The 13136-nt window shown below is 42.1% G+C and overlaps 1 protein-coding gene across 2 annotated transcripts in view; it reads left to right on the top strand.

Moving 5' to 3' along the window:
- Positions 1-13136, top strand: part of LOC307152096 (complement C3-like) — a 138145-nt gene that overhangs the window by 41195 nt on the left and 83814 nt on the right. For both annotated transcript variants that reach the window (XM_079860482.1, XM_079860481.1), the window contains exons 16-17: positions 9258-9329; positions 12416-12613. In XM_079860482.1, coding sequence (XP_079716608.1) covers positions 9258-9329; positions 12416-12613 — 270 coding nt within the window. The remainder of the gene's footprint in view (positions 1-9257; positions 9330-12415; positions 12614-13136) is intronic.

Raw genomic sequence — 13136 nt, 5'->3', positions numbered from 1 at the left:
GCGCAACATCGTAAACACTTAGTTTCAACCTTTCAGAACTTTATTTTCAGTTTTGAATCATGGCAGGATATTAATCCCATAGATGTTCACCCGACTGGCCAATAGGAACGTGGCCCCGCCCATGACACAATTTTCACAGCGAAAGCAAAATCCTGACACGAGAGCAAGAAATTGCATCGAGAGCAAAGAAAAGCGTTTTGAGAGAAACACTTTTTTTTTTTAGGGAAAATGTTTTCACACTGATATCAAAAATATATATATTTGAGAGTATTTTGAGAGAGATTTTTTTTTTTCTCAGAAATAATTTTAAAAAATTCAAATTTCTTTGAGAAAATACTTTCAAAACTTTTTTAGTCTCAAATATTATAATTTTTTTGCTATTGGTATGAAAACTCTTTCTCCCAAATATTTTTTCTCTCATGAAATGCTTTTTTTGCTATCAGTGTGATAACTTTTTCTCTCAAACTTTTTTTTTTCCTCTCTCAGATCATTTATTTTCTCGCATGTAATAAAGACACAATTCTAGCTCCATAAGCAGAGGAGGATTAAACAACTCCACAAACAGCATTACCAGCTTCACTTATTACTAACCAGACTGTCTTTATTTCTGTCTACAGAAGTTATTATTGAGAATTATAGGTTGACTATATATATATTTTTTTTTTTTGATGTCACCAGTTTTGTGATTAGTGTTTGCTTTTGTTAGTCAGTTTGAATTGGTGTTGTAATATTAGTTTTGCTTTTGCTGTTTTATTTTTTGCCAAACACAGTAACAGAAGACAGTGGAAGTGTGATCAGATGATTTTGGATACTTGTTGATTATAAAGATTATGTAGTGTCTTGATTCACTGATTTTATCCAGTGTAAATGCTTTGACTAAATTGGTGATATTTTTGTCTATTGATTAAGTGTTCATGTGACTGCACATCTTGATAAACGTACTCGGTTACTACCGTAACCTCGGTTCTCTTACGAGAGGTTCTCTCGTACTGCGTAAATAGCTTTATGCTAGGGGAAAAACTCTTTTCCACGAGATACTGAAGCCAAAAAATTATCCTTAATTTTGAAATACTGTAAAACGCGTTGCAGCAGCATGCAGACATGGGCGAGACGGCTCGCGCGCCCATTGGCTGCTCTGCGGCAACTGCACCAGCCTATCGAGAGAGGCCCCTCATGACGTCAGGACCAATGAGGGCGCTTCGCGCCCACTACGTCATGTCCCGCCGAAACGGGTGGGGGCTTGGGCTATAAATACGGCCCCGAAAGGCTGGTCCACTGATTTTTCATCTCTTCAGCGAAGCTCACGCATCGCTGGATCCCGAGAGGAAGAAGCCGCGCCGTCTGATAAAAGCCTTCTGCGGGACGAGCCTCTGCATCTGAAGCTGCTGGTCGACAACTTGCCGCCTTCAGTCGCCGTTCCTGCTCACGCTTTCCGGCGTTATATCCTTTTCTCTGCTACTGTGTTTTGTGTATGTGTGTGTTCGCCGCCGCGACACACACTCTCATTGCACTAAAAGAGCCGGGCGTCTTTTTCAAGACACCCCTTTTCCTGGTGAGGATCACGCAGCTCTCGCGCTCGCTGAGCTAATGCCTACGGTGACTCTGAGGACTCACCTGGCATCCTTCTCCGAGACTGCACCTCTGCCCGCCGCGGTACCGCGTAGGGCTGGGTATTGACACAAATTTCACAATTCGATTCGATTTCGATTCACAAGCTTGCAATTCGATTCGATTTCGATTACGATTCGATTCGATTCAATATCGATTATTTTGGCTATAAGGTACAATACATTGCAAATTTTCTCAAGGAAAACTTCCGTTAACCTACTATAATATTGAAGGTAAAAATTAACTGATTTGTATACAAACACTTAAAATAAAAAAAGTTATATGAAATTATAAAGTTATATGAAATTATATAAAATTTTAAATGATGGCTGTCATAAAAAACTTTACAGATTTATTCAAACATGCATTAAATATTGAAGAATATATATATAATATGGTGCATATATTTAACAAAATGCTCCTCTCTAGAGTTAACTTTTCTAGCTGACTAAAGAGTTTATGGTCACTGGATATGTTTTTTTCTGAGGTAACGTAAATGTGACGTTACATGACATTGTTTACTAACGTCTTTGCACGGTTGAAACACTGATTGAGCGATTCCATGAGACATGATACGGACTTCGATAAGTTGTACTCTATCTTTTAACACACTTTCAGATGCTCATTCATGTTTATTTCACTGGTATTAAGGCGGAAGAGTTGCTTCCGTTGCTTCTCATGAGCTGAGCTGCGCTGGAGCGATCTCACGCCAGAGCGCCAAAACGGTAATTATGTTTTTGAATTTCGTAAGAAAATGGACGTAATTTGAAATCTGAGACTTTGTTTCATATCAATAATAACAAATCACAAAGATTATTGCGATTTATTGGATGGGGTGCGCGCAACAATGATCCATTCATTCATCAACTGAAAACAGGATGACTAATCGATTCTTGGGATTTAAGAATCGATATTGTTTCGTAAAAATGAGAATCGATTAAAATCGAGAAATCGATATTTTTTACCCAGCCCTAGTACCGCGCCCCTCCCCCAGCCCGCAAAGCTCGCCGGTGCGCCCGCCTGCTTCACCAGCTTCGCTGAGTCTCTTCCTGATGGACAGCGGCCGCCGCGTGCCGCCGCTTCCGTCGTGGATGTAGACCAAGAAGCCGCGTCTGGGGGGGATGATATCTGCTCTCCCTCTGTTCGAGCCGCGCAAACTGCGCCGTTCACAGGGGATGTCAGGAGCGGACGGTCACGGGGCTAGCTTTCTCTCTCCCTCTGTTCGAGCCGCGCAAACTGTCACGGGGTTAGTTTTTTCTTTACGTTACAAGAAAAGCTACCCCGCCCTAGTTGCGCCCCATTCACGCGTCACTCACCAGCGAAATGAGAAAAGAGTGTTTTTAGTCCAGCCGAGGCCGGACTAACCTCCATTACTCACACATTTCTCAGTCCCCTCTTCAGGCGACTGGAAATATCAATATGTGACCCGTCACGGAAACCAGGGACACAAGTCGGCAGCACAACTTTCGAGCAAAATGAGAAAGAAGCGTTTTTTTTTTTCAAAATTGGTGATTTTCGTTTTTTTGCAGAATCTGTTAGTTGAGATCACGAAGAAGCCTCTCCATGTTTGAGATAGCAGTATTGGTATATTTAAAAGCGTACATTTTGAGTTTGAAATCGGCTTGTTTTTCGGAGATTCTAGCACGCAGTAGGGGTGTGTCATTGTCGTTGTGTATTTCCATACTGAATAAGCCGGCGTGGCTACTTATTATGCAGCGCTCTGGCCGGCTGTATCTGATTTCAAAATTCAATGAACATGGACGCCAATAACATAACGATGTCCAGCAATCGATTTAAATTGTAGCTTACATGGGGTTTAATTTGTCGTCTAATGATATGTAGCCTAATACATGTTGTCAGTGCCAATACATAGATCCGCCTATACAACAAACGTGTATCTTAATAGTCCAGTGGAAGAGCTTTTGCCAGCCGTGTCAGAGAGTCTGAGTTCGAATCTGCCCTCGTATAGGTTTTTTTTCTCGTATAGTTTTTTTCTCTCATCAAAACGATTATTTTCATCAGTGGTTGTATATCAAGCAGGGACACGCAAACGTATGCATTATGTTTTGTTATTTCAACAGAACGAATAGAGAGTATCCGCAACGCAACGGATTGAAGCGCGCATCGAGTGAAGACAATGCGGTGTGTGCGCGAGCCACACGAGAAAACACTGTATCTGCGCCACTTTGATCACTTGATTTAAAAAAAAATACACATTTCAGCGCTAGTATCTTTTTTAAAAAACGAACGAAATGAATGCTCTGCCAGTTAACTGGAGATGTTTTATTTATTTGTAGAATTGGTACATTCGTGTCATGAGATGTTTTAAAAAGTGGTGGGAACAGGTCCCATCCGTCCCACCCGCAAATTACGCGCCTATGCCCATTTCCATAGTTTATTGCTTATTATTTATCATTAGCAAAAGTTTGTTTCATGTTGCACGAGTAGGCTACACCGAAGAAAATTCCTAGTCTGTGAAACCTTTCATTGACAATGGCAATAAAATCTATTCTGATTCATACTTGGATTCATAGCCTACTCATACTGTGTGTGTGTGTGTGTATATATATATATATATGCATTATGCATTATATATATATATAGCACATCCTGTTTTTGATTTGAACATTTTCTAGAGTTTATCTTATTTTTTATTCAGTGTACACTAGAGTTGCCTATACAGTTTTATCGGTAGATGCTAAGAGACATTTATTTATATATTACCTGTTTGCGAAAAACTTTTTTTTTTTTTTTAATGGCACATTTTCCTGACCTTTCTGCTCCCCCTGTGCTTTACAGGGGGGAGCTTTACAGGGGGTATGGCTTATCTAAATGAGATGTAAATGAGCCTCTATTGTCACTCCCAGCAGGAGAGAGAGGTGAGAACTTCACAATCTTCAGAGGCTGTTTTCTCCACTTTGAGCTTTTTTGAGTGCCTACCTTCAAATGGCAATAACTTCTCCAAATATTATCAGATCTCCATGTGTTACACATCGTTGGAAAGCTTGGAGACTACACTTTCAGAATCTGTGAATAACTCAAAATGCCCCAGAACCGACTTGTGTCCCTACTTTCCGTGATCGGTCACATATTGCAGCAAACAAGCCTGTTATAATACATGCACGCCTGCAAACAAACGCCAAAGCAAACATGTTGACGGTCTCTTATATGCTCGTGCTAACTGAAAGCTTATGTGTTCCCCCCCGTGGCTCAGCGGCGGAATCTTAGGCTTTCGCACGAGAGACCCGTGTTCGAATCCCGGGTCTGCCGGTAGATAAAATTATGCCGTCAATGCTTCGCTCTGTCAGTTCCCTTAAAAAGGCGACTGCAGATGTGTATTTTGCAGCCCACGACGTACACGGCGCGAACCGAAACTACGGTGAAAAAGGAAGTAGCGAAGCTATTGAGCAAAGGGGGGCCATAGAACCCTTATCACAAGCTCAGAGCGAAGGGAGCATATACAGCAGATATTTTCTGGTACCGAAAATAGACAGGGGTCTCTGACCCATTTTTATATCTAAGACAGCTGAACAAAGCACTTCTGAAACGACGGTTCAGAATGCTCACAACCAGGAAAATCTTCTCACAAATTCGCCAAGGGGACTGGTTTATGTCAATAGATCTGAAGGACGCATATTTTCAAATACAAATAGCGTCACGTCACAGGCAGTTTTTGAGATTCGCTTTCGAGGGCCAGGCATATCAATACACAATCATAGAACACAGGACCATATTACTCGATCACCTCCAGAATTTAGGTCTCAAAGTCAATTGGGCGAAGAGTTCGCTGTCTCCCAGTCAGACAATATCTTTTCTGGGTACAGAACTGGACTCGCTGTCTATGACAGCACAACTGTCGCCACAGTGCAGACTGAGTATTCAGCGCATGACAAAAAAATTTCACCACGGCACTTTAGTCCTGCTCAAAAAGTTTCAGAAGATGCTGGGTCTCATGGCTTCAGCATCTTCAGTGCTTCAGCTGGGTCTGCTTCGCATGCGCCCGCTGCAGTACTGGTTGAAAGTGCGTGTACCGCGTCGAGCGTGGACCTCCGGCCTCTTACGCCTCAAGGTCGATCAGAAATGCATCACAGCTCTGAAACCTTGGACAGTGACCGATTGGTACCGGTCAGGTGTAAACTTGGGGACTTCCTTGAGTGTGAAGGTGGTGTCTACGGACGCCTCAACCTCGGGATGGGGAGCGCTGCTCGAGGGCAGACCGTTCTTCGGCCAGTGGTCAGAACGGGAAAGGCTTCTGCACATAAACTGCCTGGAAATGGTGGCAGTCGACAACGCGCTGAGGCGCTTTTGTCCCCAGATAAAAGGACACCACGTCTTGGTCCGTTCGGACAACATGTCGGTGGTGGCTTATATAAATCGCCAAGGAGGTATCAGATCCAGAACCCTTCACAGGCTGACGGAACGCCTCCTGATCTGGGCTCAACACAATCTGCGCTCGCTGAGAGCAGCGCACATGCCTGGCCACCTGAATGTAGGACCAGACAGACTGTCCAGGAACAATGTTCTGGCAGGAGAATGGTCTTTACACCCGCAGACAGTCAAACTGCTATGGGAAACATTCGGCAGAGCGAAAGTAGACCTATTTGCGTCTCAAGAAAACGCTCACTGTCCGGAGTTTTTCTCCAAGAGCAGGGATGCGCTGGCCCACGCCTGGCCCCGCTGCCCGCTCTATGTGTTTCCCCCTGTCATGCTCCTGCCCCAGGTATTAGAGCGAATCAGGGAAAACGGATGCTCAGTGCTAGTCGTGGCCCCATTCTGGACGAACCAAGTCTGGTTTCCAGTCCTGATGCAGCTGACGAGTACCGCCCCATGGCCGATACCAGTGAGGAGGGATCTCCTCTCGCAGGCCAACGGCTCGATCTGGCATCCTCGCCCGGAGCTTTGGTCCCTACATGTGTGGGCCATCAACAGGTACCCGTTAACCTCCCAGCGGGAGTGTTAAACACGATCACGCAGGCTAGAGCCCCGTCTACTAGACGGCTCTTTTCCTCAAAATGGTCTGTGTTCTCTAGCTGGTGTACAGCTCGTGACACATCACCCTCAGACTGTGGGGTGTCGGAGGTTCTTTCCTTTCTACAAGAGCTACTGGATGAGGGCAGAGCCCCATCCACGCTCAAAGTTTACGTGGCGACCATAGCAGCGTTCGCTGAACCAATGCTTGGCCAGTCACTAGGAAGGAACAATCTGGTCATTCGCTTCCTTAGAGGAGCTAAGAGGCTGAATCCTCCCAGACCGGCCTCAGTTCCCATTTGGGACCTTTCCACGGTTCTGGAAGCCATGAAAGGCGCCCCATTCGAGCCAATTCAGTCAATAGAAGACAGTGTTTCTTCTGGCTCTCGCTTCAGTGAAGCACACAGGGGACTTGCAAGCGCTCTCAGTGAGCACGACGTGTATGGAGTTTGGGCCTAATGACTCAAAAGTCATACTCAAACCAAAGCACGGGTATGTTCCTAAATCCCTCAACACACCGTTTAGGGCACAGGTGATCTGCCTGTCGGCCCTGCCGGTATCTGAAGAGGAAGGGGACGCGGGCTTTCTTTGCCCGGTCAGGGCGTTAAGAGCCTATGTGTCTCGCTCATCTGTTTTTAGACAGACGGAGCAGCTCTTTGTTTTGTTCAGCGAATGTTCTAAAGGACTAGCTGTGTCAAAACAGAGTTTATCCAGATGGATAGTTGATGCTATAGCGCTAGCTTATACATCTAAGGGCCTACAATGCCCGTTAGGTGTCAAAGCGCACTCCACGAGAGGCATGGCCTCTTCGTGGGCTTGGTCTAGTGGGATTGCCTTGCAAGATATCTGTATGGCGGCAGGCTGGGCCTCCCCGTCTACATTTATAAGGTTTTATAACCTAGAGGTTCCCGCTTTGCAAGCTAAGTTGCTCTCGGTCTAATTTTTTAGTATTGTCTGCCCGATGCTATCGGCTCAGGATGCTGAAACTGCTGGAGCATCGATCACTGATCGTCTATATACTTCTGTGGGCAGTGTGTAAGTCCCCCAATATTTATCAGTCCAGGCCGAGTTCGCCTTGGCTGTGTGGAACACTTGATATAATCTGCTCTTAATAGAGCTCTATATTACAGGAATGATGCTATTCTAGCCCCTCTTCCCGGATTCTCTGTGAGTCCCTTGTGATTATGCACTGTATGAGCCCCGGGCACCCGCCCTTGGGACTTTAGTGTTGTATCTCAAGCACGCACAACGTTTTTACACTGTGTTCCCCTAGCGTAAAGCTATTTACGCAGTACGAGAGAACCTCTCGTAAGAGAACGTACTCGGTTACTAATGTAACCTCGGTTCTCTCTAGAGAGGGAACGAGTACTGCGTATCTTGCCGTGCATGCATCACGCTCTGGTTCGCTTCGGCGATGAAAAACCAGTGGACCAGCCTTTCGGGGCCGTATTTATAGCCCAAGCCCCCACCCGTTTCGGCGGGACATGACGTAGTGGGCGCGAAGGGCCCTCATTGGTCCTGACGTCATGAGGGGCCTCTCTCGATAGGCTGGTGCAGTTGCCGCAGAGCAGCCAATGGGCGCGCGAGCCATCTCGCCCATGTCTGCATGCTGCTGCAACGCGTTTTATTAAATTATAAGCCTGGATAATTTTTTGGCTTCAGTATCTCGTGGAAAAGAGTTTTTCCCCTAGCGTAAAGTTATTTACGCAGTACAAGAGAACCTCTCGCAAGAGAACAGTAGTGTTATGACAATCTGAAGAATAATACTGTTATTTTTTTTATTTATAAAAGCCATTTGGACACACAGACATAAAAAGTCAGCGTTTGAATCTTAGCAACGGTGAGATGCTGCAGTGCATGCTGGGAGCCATGGATGAGTCTTATAATAGGGCTCCCAGCATGCAACCATTGCTTAGAATCATACACTGATTATTACATTTGACAGTAATATGTGAGATTTTTTTAATTACAGTAACCCACTAGTAATCAGGGAGGAGATTTGTGGCTCACTTCACTTATTGGCCGTTACAGATAACCAACATCACCAGATCATGATTGTGTTTGGCATGCTTTGTAACAAGTATAGAGTAATTTGTTAAATTAAAAAGTCAAGGGTCAAGAGCCCAACTAAAGCAAACACTGATCACCAAAATGGTGACCCCAATTGAAACTATTATTTTCAATTAAACATCAACATCTAAACCTCTGTTAATTCTCAATAAGAACTTCTGTAGACGTCTGACAGAAGTAAAGTCAGTCTGGTTAGTAATAAGTGAAGCTGGTAATGCTGTTTGTGGAGTTGTTTAATCCTCCTCTGCTGAGATCTTCACAGATTTAATGTCTTCTTTTCTCTTCAGTTGATTTCATCTAATACAGTGTCTGAAGTCGGTTGTAGTTCCTGTGTTTCTGCTCGGCTCTTCTCTTTTTTTCTGTTCTTATTGTTTCAATGATTCTGCTTGTTATCATCAGGTGTCTTCAATAATGGTAAATTATCACCTAATTTATCACTTATAACACTCTGTAGTGTGGACCCATAACCTATGTACACAGAGGAGTGTTAATTTAACACTGGGGATTTTACTGTGTAAGTTTCAACCTTGATTCAATGATGGTCTGCTATCAGGTTTTTTTTAACCTCTCTAAGTGATTTTTACAATTTATTCAAATGAATTGTCCTCTAGTGCCCGAGTGTCCCGTCCCTGAAAAGAGAAAACGAAGAGCTGAGAGTCTCCTGCAGATCACTGGTACACTGGGTGAGGAACTGGACTTTAATCAGATTTTACTCTTGCAATTCAAATCAGATCGTCTTCTGTGATTTAATTTAGATTGTTTTACTGCTTTAAAGATCCCAAACCTTCTCTTTACAGTTCATGTTTTAGCGGACTTTAAAGGGCACCTATTATGGGTTTGAACATAAATGTGTGTTGGTAGTGTGTGTACACAACAACCCTATATGATAAAAATCCACCCAGTGCTTTTTTAAAAATCCCCATAAATCATAAGTACTGTCCCAGAACAAGCTGTTCTCAGATTTGGGGCAGTGTGACATCACTTTGCACAAGCCCTGCTCACGACTGTTGATTGACACTGCAGTTTTAGCATAGACCCGCCCTGAGCGAGCTAAACACAGTCCACCATTGTTTCGACGCTGGAGCTGCTGTAGACAAGAATGTCTCCTAAGTGATTGAGGTGTTTTGTTATAAGATTTAAGAATTGACATAACAGTCTTCATTTACGCCTGTTGTTACTCGAGGATGGACCTGTACCAACTGTTCGTGATTAAGCTTACAGTCTCCGGAGGAGCGACAGGACTAACATTACTGGTCACGGCAGAAATGAAAGGGAGAGCGCGGCCTTTATGACAGCTCATCGAGTTGTTTTACGGATATAAAGTTTACCAGTTTATTAAGCACCCACTGAAAAGGTGTGCATATATTTGTTTACTGTTAGTTGTAACGAGTGTTTTGTGTAATTTGCTGTGTATGTTGATGATAATGAAAGGGAGAGAGAGAGAGAGTTTATGGATAAGACTTTAAAGCAACACCAAAAAACTTTCCCTCTTCCGTCGCCCTACAGGTTGGAAGCAGAATTGTCCATTACCGCTGTCTTAAATAATTTAGCCTACCGCAGGCTACCGTCGCACACTCGCTCGCTGTTTATCTAGCACCGGCTTTGGAAATAATGATGTCCACAGACAAGGTAGAGTATGTTGCATGATTTTATGAAAGTATGATGTATTGTGACATCAGAAATGAAGAAAAGTAAAATAATGACTATTATAATGCTTGACGTAAAGCAAGTCAATTTTTTTGTTTCTTATGTCTACATATCTACAGAATGTAGAATGTTTGATCTACAGAAACCAGAAACGCTACCTGATCTGGCAAACTTGCATAGTGTGGTTATAGCAGATATAGGGCTGCAAAGCGAATGCAGAAGTGCCTTTCACTCTGTTACTACATGATGAACCACTGAAACGATTTTCGAAACATTATTTTAAGGTAAAGAATAATCTTTAGTGTTGCTTTAATACGCACTTCTTATACGGTGTTTATTCAGCTCTTATAATGATTTTCTGGAGTAAAACTGACGCTTCATCTTTTGTGTGATGTACAATGAACTTCACTGAACTCATCAGTATATTTTTGATCATCATTCGGACAGGGTTTTTTTAACCCCTAATTTTTTTATTTTTTTATTATTGCAATAACAATAGGGGAATACAGAGACATACAAAACACTTGAGTCTATAAAAATTCACACAACTCTGCATCAGAAAATCAGTCATACATCTAATATATCATTTATCCTTTTCAACAACTGAGATGTCTTAACAGCTTTACAATTGTTCTGTATTGAAGTCAGAGAATCGTAAAAAAACATTAACTCAATGGAAAATAATCTACCATTTGATACAATTAACATATATTTTGCTTTATGTACAGTATATGATATTTCCCAAATAATATTTTATATATATATATATATATATATATATATATATATATATATATATATATATATATATATTATCCATTTCCAATAAACCGGTATCACAATCCATAAACAAGACCATTATATCAGTTATCGTGACAAATTTGTAAAACACCCCAAACATAAACATTTTTTTTTGATCATATAGATGGTAACATGATACATTGATTCTGAAATAGTCTGAAATATTCATTGCCAGACAATTTGATCTTCGAAATATCTTGATGTAGACCTATGTGTGACAGAAGAGGCAAAAAAGTGTTTGTTCACAGTATTTGTATTTATTCAAGACATAGTGATGTCTGTTTCAAAAACTGACCACTGAGATGAACCTGTCTTGAAAAGTGCACAGTGCCTGAAAACACAACTTTTCTGGACTTCTGGAAATTACAGAAATACATAAATAAACACATAATGAATGCGAAAAATAAATAAATCCGCATTTCAGTTCCCCCTCTGCATCAGATCAGGCGACAGCAGCTCCTCTAGGGTCATCATGGCCAAATTCGTGCTCTTTTGTCCATTCCGGATTAAATGAGGTCTGACGTGTCGGCATGTTATGATATGACGTAGCCAGCACATGGACTCCACTACCAGGAGGCTTGTTTACGTTTTTAACCAATGATATATCAGATATTTATTTGACAGCGCTTTCAGCCAATCATTTGTTTGACCAGAGATCTTACGGCATTAGACGCTATGCTGCTGCGTCCCAATAAAGATTCTAGAGCGTGGTTTTTTAGGCCAATTCAGCGCAACTCCAAAAAGGAGGACAAATACCTGTTCTGTTTCCATTAAGCATAGATTCTCTGACTCTGTGGGCATTATTATCCGATTCGGGGTCAAAATGAACACAGCTACTGAGAGTTACTGTTGATATTATCATTCCGTGAGATGAAATTGTCCTGAAACTGAGCACAAGCTCGTGAGGCTCCGCCCTCTGTGCCGGCAGCAGCAGCTCATTTGCATTTAAAACGATACACACTAAAACGCGGTGTTTTTTCTGAGCCCCAAAAAGTGACAATTTAAATATGCTGTAAAAAAATGATCTGTTGGGAATTTTGAGCTTTTACATCTTGTGAAAAGAGGCATAATAACACAGGTGGAAAGGTTCAGAGAGTAAAAGTCCTCCTCAGTATTTTGTCCCAATCACCTGGATTTGCTAATTCAGCAGGAGAGAGAACTAATTAATGAAATCAGCTGAGTTTATGGGTGGAATAAACATATGGCAGGACTTTCTGACCCCTGGATTATATACCACTGCATAATAGGTGCCCTTTAAAACTTTTAAAATCTTTTAATGCCAATGTTCTCCGACTCCCCTCATTGTTCATGATCTTCTCAGCTGGTCAATACTCTGGTGAACTGAAGCGCTGCTGTATTGATGGGATGAGGGATAATAAACTCGGCTACACCTGTGAACGAAGAGCCACGTATATTGTAGACGGGCCAGAATGCGCAAAGGCCTTCCTGCAATGCTGCGAAGAGATGAAAACACGCAAAAGCATGAAGACAGAAGAGGAGGAGATGATTCTGGCTCGCAGTAAGTATTAAATGATAAATACAATTGTCACAATATTCACTGTCACACGGTTTATTATGTGCATATGTTCTGTTTTATTATGTTGCTTTTTGTCTTACATTCTGAGTAAATAGCCACTAATGCAGTACTGGGGAATATTTACTACCATGTTTTACTTTCTCACCATTTGGAAAATACTGTAGTGCTGTCTGTAGCTTGAGGCTTGGGTACTTTTGTAAGCAGTATTTGTGATAATAGTCAAAAGTGGATAGTCATTGGCGAATGAAGATGATTATGAATACATTTTGAAGATACATATTACATTAAACATATTTTTATTTATTTTATTTTTATTTTTAAACATAATTTTTTCAGGTGTAGTGGCTGGAATTTGACAGAATTTCTTAGAATTTCATCATCCTTAAAATGATGTGTACCACTCAGCAAAAACTCCAGTGTTAAATTAACACTCCTAAATTAACTATATAAAAGTACATTAATAAAAAGCTGCACAACAGACTAGGTGCCCAGAAGGCATATGCAG

The sequence above is a fragment of the Squalius cephalus genome (assembly GCF_949319135.1).
Source record: "Squalius cephalus genome assembly, chromosome: 2".
Classification (NCBI taxonomy): domain Eukaryota; kingdom Metazoa; phylum Chordata; class Actinopteri; order Cypriniformes; family Leuciscidae; genus Squalius; species Squalius cephalus.
This window is presented reverse-complemented; position numbering and strand designations above follow the sequence as displayed.